At 39.6% G+C, this 9,778-nt stretch overlaps 1 protein-coding gene across 1 annotated transcript in view; it reads right to left on the reverse strand.

Moving 5' to 3' along the window:
- LOC136578793 (cadherin-7) overlaps positions 1-4,989 on the reverse strand; it is a 257,678-nt gene extending 252,689 nt beyond the window's left edge. The window contains exon 1 of the mRNA XM_066578961.1: positions 4,780-4,989. Within this exon, the coding sequence (XP_066435058.1) occupies positions 4,780-4,989 (210 nt within the window). The remainder of the gene's footprint in view (positions 1-4,779) is intronic.
- Between the last annotated feature and the right edge of the window lie 4,789 nt (positions 4,990-9,778).

Here is a 9,778-nt window from a genome sequence, read left to right on the forward strand (position 1 = left end):
GGTACAACAGGGTCCTAGAGCCTCCATGCTCCCTGTATCACATCTTGTATCTAAGCTACAGGTGGTACAACAGGGTACTAGAGCCTGCATGCCCCCCGTATCACATCTTGTATCTAAGCTACAGGTGGTACAACAGGGTACTAGAGCCTGCATGCCCGCCTATATCACATCTTGTATCCAAGCTAGAGGTGGTACAACAGGGTACTAGAGCCTGCATGCCCCCTGTATCACATCTTGTATCCAAGCTAGAGGCGGTACAACAGGACATACATATATACATACAATAAGACCAGCTTTATACAGATGTAAGTGCAGTTGCGCACACTTTTGTGCACTTTTTTGTCTCTCTGAGGGCAGCCGCACATGGGTGTAAGCGTGGAACGTACATGTCCTATGCAGTGTGTAGATATATTACTATACATATTATATGTGTGTGTGTATGTATGTGTATGTATGTGTGTATATATATATATATATATATATATATATATATATATATATACACACACACACACACACACATACATACATATATCTATACACACACATCTTGATACATATACGCATAGATAAATGTATATATACATACACTCATATAATACATTGCATGGGGAATATTCCTGTTTTTACCATGTGGAGTGACTACTGTGAGTGATTTTTATGAGTGACTGCTATGAGTGACTGCTTTGAGTGACTACAGTGAGTGGCTACTGTGAGATTGCAGGGAAGATCTGGAGGCCCTTGGGAAACTCTGGGTGTTCAGAGACCCAGGGAGAAACACTAGCAGATTTTGGTAGACTGCAGGCAGGACTATTCACTGCACTGGATGGGCGGAAGTAGCTTTGTGAGGGCGGAAGTGGTCAGCACAGCAAGGGGTGCTGGGAGATGACCTCCTAGCAGGAGGGGCTGAAGATGTAAACAGAGCATGGAGGTGAAAAATGGAGCCTAGGTAAGTACTACTTCTGAAAAAAACGTTTTATATGTGTTATTTACCACAGGTTGTGCCAGCGGGGCAGATTTACTGGAGAAAAAAAATACAGATTGTAATGACAGAACCCCTTTAATGTTTTTCAAGTTTTCACCCATCCACTGAATAGGTGAAAACTGATAGATTAGTGGGGTCTGGCCACGGCAACCCTCACCAATCCCAAGAATAGAGGTCTGGTTGGTTTCCAAGGGAATGGAGCAGAGGCTGTACAGATGCACCATCATTCGATTCATTTCAATGAGAGTGCCTGAAATTGTCAAGTGCTTCAACGCAGCAATCTCCAGCACTCTGAGTGAAATAAATGGAGCAGCAGTGCGCATGTGCGACCTCTGCTCTGTTCCCTAGGACACCAACTGGACCCTTATTTTCAGAATCAATGGGGGTCCCAGCGGTCCAACTCCCATTGATCTATCCATTTCACTTATAAAGTCGATGGATGAACCTTAAAAAAAATCATTGTCTCAAAATACCTCTTAAGTTTATTTGATTTTAATGAAACCCTAATTTTTTTTAGCTTTGTTAATTATGCATCTTTATAACACTCCATTTAACATGTTTAAAGAGTTTCAAAATGTGCGTAATTGTATTAAATTCTAAAATAATTTTGTACAATATAATTTATATCAATAGGTCAACAGTTTTTATGAACAATTGTTACTTGGTTCAAAAAACATATGGCCATTAGGTTCAATCTTCTCCATTTGCCAAGCCCTTATGAGAAATGCAAAAATCATCCTGCAAATGGCCTATTTGGCAATTACAATTTAATAAACACATATATTATACTATGATAGAAATAGACATCAGCATAGTAAAATAGAGACCTATAAAATAAAGGCCAAAGAAATGTGAAGCTATTGCCTATAATGAATAATTACAGCTGTTGATTCATTTGCCAAAGAGTTCTTAGAGAATTTGAATATGATTGGTTACTCTGCAATATCAGGCCAGTCGCACACAGCATCGGTTTTAACGTGATTTTGATCAGTGTTTTTGAATGCAGGTTACTGCTTTTGACATTGCTTTTTAACGCACGCCATCATTGGCATGGGTGATGGAGTGCGTTAAAAACACACAAACGAATGAAAATAGAGCAAACAGCACTCAAAAATTGTGGCATTAAAGCAGATGCGTTTAAACGCAGGTCTGCAACGCACCATTGAAATCAATAGGAGCGTTGCACCATGATTAGTGTGGCGTTTGAAACGTCGTGCTAATCGTGGTAAGGGTGCGGGCAGACGAGCGCATAAACGGCGCGTTTTTGCGACCAAACGTATATACGTGACCATCTGAGGCAATGGTTTCGAATGTATTCATTCACATGGACGATTTTACGGCGCGTAAAAACGGCAACCCGAAAAAAAAACGGAACATATGCGACCGAAATACGCGCCAACGCATATTCGATCGCCGAAAAGACCATTTGCAAAGTAGGAACAAACGAAAATACGCTTTCTAGCTCTGGTCGTGATCGGTGAAAAACGATCGCTCGGGCGATTATACGTTGCGCTCGTGCGAACGTAAATACGCCTACGCTCGTCTGCCCGCACCCTAAGAGTGTGAGAGTTGCCTTAGGGTTATCATGCTATAGTCATAAAAGATCAAGCACCAAGAAGGAGCTGCCGTTCTGCTGCAAAACTCAGCAAGCAGTTCCATCTCAGGCAGATATGCAAATGATTAGAATTGTGGTATAATTAGATGAAGGGTCTTATCACCTGAGATGCTAGGTGGTTCATGTAGTCAACACAGTGTTCAATATCTGTTAATGCATCATCTCTTATGTACAGTACTGGCATAGCCCTCCAAAGAAGAATCTAGTCTGAATATATATATATATATATATATATATATATATATATATATATATTATATATTAAACACTGTGTTGACTGTATGACGATAATTTAATGCTTATGAGACCCAGATGATAAGTACAAAACTTTCAGGCTAAGGGCGAGCACCCACTGGCGTTTGCGTTCTCCGCGGGAAAAAAACGCAGCGTTTTCGCCGCGTTTCTCGCGGTTTTTCAGCGCGTTTTTCGCGGCGTTTTTCGCTGCGTTTTCGCGGCGTTTTGCGTTAATTTCCATTGACATTCATGGGTGCATTAGGAGAAAAATAGGGACACATATGCAACTGACAGTTCCTATGTTAAAAACGCAAACGCAACACAAAAAAAACGCCAGTGGACAGGAACACATGTTATCTCTATGCCTGTGCAGGAAAAACGCAAAACGCAAAACGCAAAACGCAAAACGCAGGTAAAAAAACGCCAGTGGGTGCTCGCCCTTAGACTAATATAATATAGCAACTACTAGTGAACATAAAGGGTTTAGCTTAATAACTATTTTCATTTTCAGTGAACATCGTTCCCTTTCCTAATATTGATTTCACATATCTCCAACATCTTCATTACAGCTATATGAAATAAATAATACAAAATTGCATGTGTACAGGATTAGAACATCAGACAAAACATAATTGCCAACCCTCTCAAAACAACATTGCAAACTATAGGAATAAAGAGCTACGATGGGCATGAAACAATCATACATCCACCTTTAACCCTTTCCAATCCACTGTCTGACGTCTAAAGACATTCTGATTAAAGGCTATTCAGCTCCGATGTCGGAAGACTTCCAGCAGGGTATTCTTAATGTAGATTACTGGCCGCTATGTTCTCGGGGGGCCTTTCAAGCATGTCCCATACTGCAGTACTGGCTCTAGCCAGCAGATGGTGTCATTGTATAATGGTATAAAGAGAAAGACCCCTAGGAAACCCTGAATCCAAAATTGGATTGCAAAGGGTTAAACTCCTTATGGACAAGCACTCTTGACAACAACCATTGACACTGAGGGATTTTGAGCATGGCCAAGGAGATGAAGAAAATAAGGCTGGGACCTAGATACCTACTGATATCTTATCTTTCACTTTGGATATACTGTAGTAGGGAGACACAATTTTAAATTCAAAATATGCCACTAAAATACCTTTATTTGACAAGACTTGAAGTTTATTCTTAAATGGTGAGACAACATCCAAAAGGTAAATTAATTGTGAGTACATAATTTTAGGATGATTCTCATTCACAATCTGAAACTTTAAAGAATAGCTTTGTCAGGATTTAAGTCCACGAACTCCTGTGTCCCAGGCAGGGGCTCTTCTCACTGAGCTACTAGTCCAGGCATAGACTGCTCCTTTGAAAACCCACTGTCTAGATCTTAGTTCTTTGCCTTTTGTTCTTGATTAGCCTTGCCTTAGGAGCTTACCCTAAAGGCCCATTTACACAAGACAATTATCGTTCAGAATTGTTCAAGTGCCCGCTCTGCCAAAGGAATCTGAATGATAATTGTCCTGTGCAAATGCATGCAACGACTAAATGACTGAGCGAGAGTTGTTCAGTTGTTCAGTTTTTGCATGCAGAAAACGGAATGATGAGCCATTCAGTGTAAACAGCAGCCGTTCATTTATGAATGACTGTCTGATTGCAGTCACAGGAGGCAGGCGGGGGGAGAACGCTTCCTGGCCCAACCCACCTTCATGCCAGCAGCACTCTGAGCAATGCCATTGATACTCCTGCGTAATAGCACAGGGGCGAGCATCACTGGGACGAGCTGCCGGGCATCGCTTGCCCAACAGCTCGTCCCTTTTACATGGCGCATTAGTTCACTATGGAGATTGAAACATATGCTACCCTAAATGCATTAAATTTATCTAGCAGGTATTAAACTATCTACTTGAGATGCTTCTTAATTACATATAGTCATATAGTGCATGCATGTTTAGTACTTACTTTGCCAACATACAGGGGTTCTGTGCCAGTATACTCCTCAAGGACAAAGAACTGGTTCCACACCCAACTCCGCTTTGTCCTTGATTTTCCAGACTGAATATAAGGCTTGGAGCTAGACACTGAGAGCTCAGCTTGGCTTATTCCAGACAGACAGAAGAAAATAGCTATAAGCTGAAGATAATGACACATTTCATGTTTGCCCATCTTCATTTTTTCACTTTTAATAAAAATATTACAATAAAAGAAACTGTTCCCAAATGTATTCTTAGAAAATCCAGCCTTGATCCTGGCAGTGTTTAGTTGTTAAGGGTTGAAGGTTACTTGAAGTATATCCACAGAAGAGTGTTTTAGTACCTATAGGAAAAGGGAAAGAAAAGTTGGTTTGGTCAAAAGAAAAAAGTTCTGCTGTCTCTTGTATTTGATCAAAATGTTTCTCCAACTCTACATGCATTACAAGACACTTGCATTTCACAGAGGTTATAATAGAGGTTAATACTGTAGGATTTATAATGTGATGACGGTAATAAGGGCTTATTTTCCCTCTTGAGCTAAATTATTGTATACATTACACATTTGGCTAATTATAAAATGAACATGTCTGTTAATTAATTTGATGAACATCTCCATGTCAAAAGAGACATTTGGCTAAAGGGGAATTTTTATACTTTCTCAATAAATAAATCTGCCTTATAATGACATTAACAGTTGCGGTGTACACAGATGTATCTTTCATTAGCGTGACTCTTAATGTGATGTAATATCACAGTAAGTGCTATCAGGGTAGTTTATTTACACCTTGGATTGCTTTGCCATGGGTTTTGTTGTGCTAAAATAAGAGAACAATAGCTTTTTATTGGGTTGAAATAAGGTAACTATGCCAGGGTATCATAATTAAGCTAAAATTATCTGTATATGTGTGCAGTATACACTTGTCCCTGATTACAGCTGTTGCAATCTAAATGAAACCCAGCCATCCTATCCAGTTTTTATGTTGCTAGCTGACTACCTTCATAGAGCATTTTATAAATGTATTTTTTTTTATTATTAACTCCTTAGAGACCAGCCTATTTTGTATCTTAAGGAGCAAGTGATTTTCATTGTCACATTGCGAAAGCCATAAATTATTGACAAGGCTGGCTTGTTTTTTTGGACACATTTAATGGCACCACTTTGGGTACAAATAATTTGTTTGAACTTTTATTACATTTTGTATGGGGGGGTGGAAAAGACGTCTAGAAATTCTGCAACTTCTTTTGATTTTGTTTTTTACAGTGTTCCACATTTGGTAAAAATAATATGATTAGAGATGAGCGAATATGCTCGTTTCAAGTAATTACTCAATCGAGCACCGCGATTTTCGAGTACTTCCGTACTCGGGTGAAAAGATTCGGGGGGCGCCGGGGGGCGGGGGCAGGTGTGGCGGAGCGGGGGGTAGCAGCGGGGAACAGGGGGGAGCCCTCTCTCTTTCCCTCTCCCCCCCCCCACTCCCCGCTGCAACCCCCCACTCACCCACGGCGCCCCCCGAATCTTTTCACCCGAGTACGGAAGTACTCGAAAATCGCAGCACGCGGGCGAAAAAGGGGCATGGCCGAGTAGGTTCGCTCATCTCTAAATATGATACCTTTCTTATCTCGATCAGCACAATTACTGCATTTCCAAGCTTATATAGATTATTTTTATGTTTTACTACTTTTGCACAAAAACACCTTTTTAAATACAACTTATTGAGTCTGCATTGTCATATTCTCAGGCTTTATTCACACTAGCTCTGTGATTTTCGGCCGCCTGCATCAGACATGGCTTAGGATCAACTCTATGAGTGCCCTTGGGTGACCTAGCCAGAGCCCTGACATGAACCCAATCAAACATTTCTGTATAGACCTGAAAATGACTGTCCACAAATGGTTCCTATCCAGCCTGACAGAGCTTGAGATGCTCTGCATGAAAAATGGCAAAAAACCCTTTCCAATCCCATTTGTATCCTGGTTTTCCTAGGGGGCTTACTCTTTTTCTGCTGTTATACAACAGCGCTATCTGCTGGCTAAAGCCAGTACTGCATGAGGTGACACATTGGATAGGCTCCGACAGCAGAAAGGCTGGCAATATACAGTAAGAGAACCCTGACGGATGCCTACCAACATCGGAGCTGTACAGCCTTAAATTATAATGTCTTCACAGGTCAGACAGTGGATTGGAAAGGGTTAAAGGTGCTTCAACTAAGTAATAAGTACAAGATCTGAATACTTATGTCAATGCAAAATGATAGTATTTCATTTTTAAAAAATGTACAAAGATTTCTAACATTCTGTTTTCATTTTGTCTTGATGCAATATTTAGTTCAGAATGGTGGGAAAAAACATGAATTTTTTATAAATTTGCACAAGGCCACAACATAACAGAATGTAAAAAATTAAGTGTCTGAAGACTTTCCAAATTCATTGTATAACAATGATGATGTCTTCTTTTAGTCTTATATCTGTTCGGCCCATAAAGGCTTGTAACATATTTGTCATAGCACATGTAAATTACATTACCAGTTCAGGTTTGTGACACCTACCCATAAAAGTGTTTTTTTTTTTCAACCATTGCATATATTTTAGTATAGTTGTAAATGCATTGAAACAAAATAAAAATGTAACTATAAAGTGACCAACAAAGTTAATACAGTTTTAAACTATCCCATTTACTATTTTAGATTCTTCAAAGTAGCCATACTTTGCCTTGATAATATTTTGACACAGTCTGACATTCTATCAACTAGTTTCATGAGGCAGCCACCAGGTATCTTTTTACAACAGTGTTGAATGAGTTCCCAAATCATCACCAATGCATTATGGACTGTTGAGGTCATCGGAAACAGCTCTCCATTACTCTGCCTTTTTATCTAGTACATCTTAAACTGCCTAGAACTATGTTTAGCTCATTGTCCTGTTAAAAAACAAGTGAAGATTTTGGGGATGTTCACCCAGGGAAATCATATACATTCAGAATAACAAATAGGGGTGGAGCAAAACCTGTGTGATAAGAGTGGTCCAAGGAAAAGGCAAATTTTGTATTGGTTTGTAGTGTACAAAAATATTAGGGAGGTGCTGCCGACTAGATACTGCTCCACCTAAGTGGATGTGAGTGAACTGAGAAAAACTAGTGGCTCGGCACAGTGCTCAAGGAGCAATCAAATTCTTAGAACGACTAGATTCAACTTCTTCTTCATTTGGTAATATAAGTAACCAGCATTGGGAAACACATTTCAGCGTGAAACCCCTTCATCAATTCAGCTGAATTACATAGAGTCAGAGACCTAGATAACATGACGTTCCAGCTGCCAGGAAAGAATACCCAAATATTGTTGGGAAGTGCAGCGGTCAGGGCAGGAGAAGCTGTAGTAATGATGTTGGTGGGACGGAGGATTTAAAGCCCGTGGAAAATGAGCCCATGGAAGTCAGCACTAGTGGCCTAATCTTTGTAGCTGTTCGTACATGCTCCCATAGCAGCTAAAGCCTGGGACTTGATCGTGGCTATTCTTTAATAATGCAATTTTTAACCATGATTGGCTGAGCGTAAAAATGCATACGGTCATGTGAAGGAGGCCTTATTGTGTAGATTATGCACACTTATGTTTTGCCATAAGAAATCATGACTGAATAATTGAAGATGAACATTTTTTCACCTCTAAATGTCACTTAATGTCAAAATAAAATTGGTGCATGTTAAGATATAAGGATTATTCTTATAAAAATATATCATATTTACATTATATACATTCTGTTGATATTTAAAGTAAATTATCATGTCAGCAATATAATCATACAAAGTGTATAAACTGTATTATATTGTGTATTCTTGATTGCAATCACCTAAGTTCTTAAAAGATAATTAGGCATGCAAGGAAAAAATGGATTAAACATGTCTTTTTGCTCAAGAAAATGTATTTTTCCAATTAGAAACCATGAACAAGCTACTTAGCTTCCACTGATTGATCTGATTTGCTAATGGTCAACCTGTGAAGAGAAGTATTGAGTATGGTGAATAAACATGATTGCTTGAACTAGAGGTCAGGACTTTTCTCATTATGGGCAAGGGGGCAGACGTAATCCAGTGATTATAACATAAATGTAAATAACTATAAGTATGGGAAAAACACATGATTGATCAAAAGGAACTAGAAGTCAGGATTTTTCTCATTATGGGCAAGGGGAAAAAATAATCCTTTGAGAATACAGTGATTATACCATAACGAGTAGAGAACTACTTCAAATATATTAGGAAACAATATCTGCATTACAATGCCATTGAAACAGTACTTTAAAAGGCTGTGGCTGCTTAATCTGATCCATCCCTCCTGTATTATCAGCTAACTTGGTTCCCACCAGCTCCCAACACTGTATAGAAACAAGGTTGTGCTAAATAGCAGCCCTCACGATGGGGAGAGGGTAAAGGTGCCCAGGCCTGGGCAAAATCACTGAGTATTTCTAAAACTGTCAGCCTGCCTTCAGCGAGTGCCATCGCTGTCATGCCATAGTTAGCTTGAATCTTGCCCCAGTATGGCCTCTAATTCATCTGCAAGGGAATGTCCGCACCTCTTGTCCCAACCCTTTATAGAAGCCACAATGCAGAGCCTCTTGGCTTCTTCGGGATCTTCTGTGAGGGAAGGCATGCTTAGGGTGGTTAGCGAAATTAAAAGGGAGATCACACAAATTGGTGAAAATCATCATGCCTAGAGTGAAAATTGGTGCAGTTTCCCACAGTGCATAATGCTGTAATTGATGCAAATGAAGTGCTGGAGGGAGTTAACATACTTGCAGCTAAAGATACCTTTACATGGAACAACTATTGGGTGAATAATATCCACTCGAAAAAGAGAATTCAAATTATAGTCGTTCAGGGTAAACATGGCCACCAACAAGGTGAAGAGCAATAAGTCTCTAGTCATTTTGTTTCAGCTTACTAAAAACATAGTTGCTGGTTGAAGGAACAACAGTTGAAAGATTTAATTAACCAA

Source organism: Eleutherodactylus coqui, chromosome 9 (assembly GCF_035609145.1).
Source record: "Eleutherodactylus coqui strain aEleCoq1 chromosome 9, aEleCoq1.hap1, whole genome shotgun sequence".
In the NCBI taxonomy this organism is placed as follows: Eukaryota; Metazoa; Chordata; class Amphibia; order Anura; family Eleutherodactylidae; genus Eleutherodactylus; species Eleutherodactylus coqui.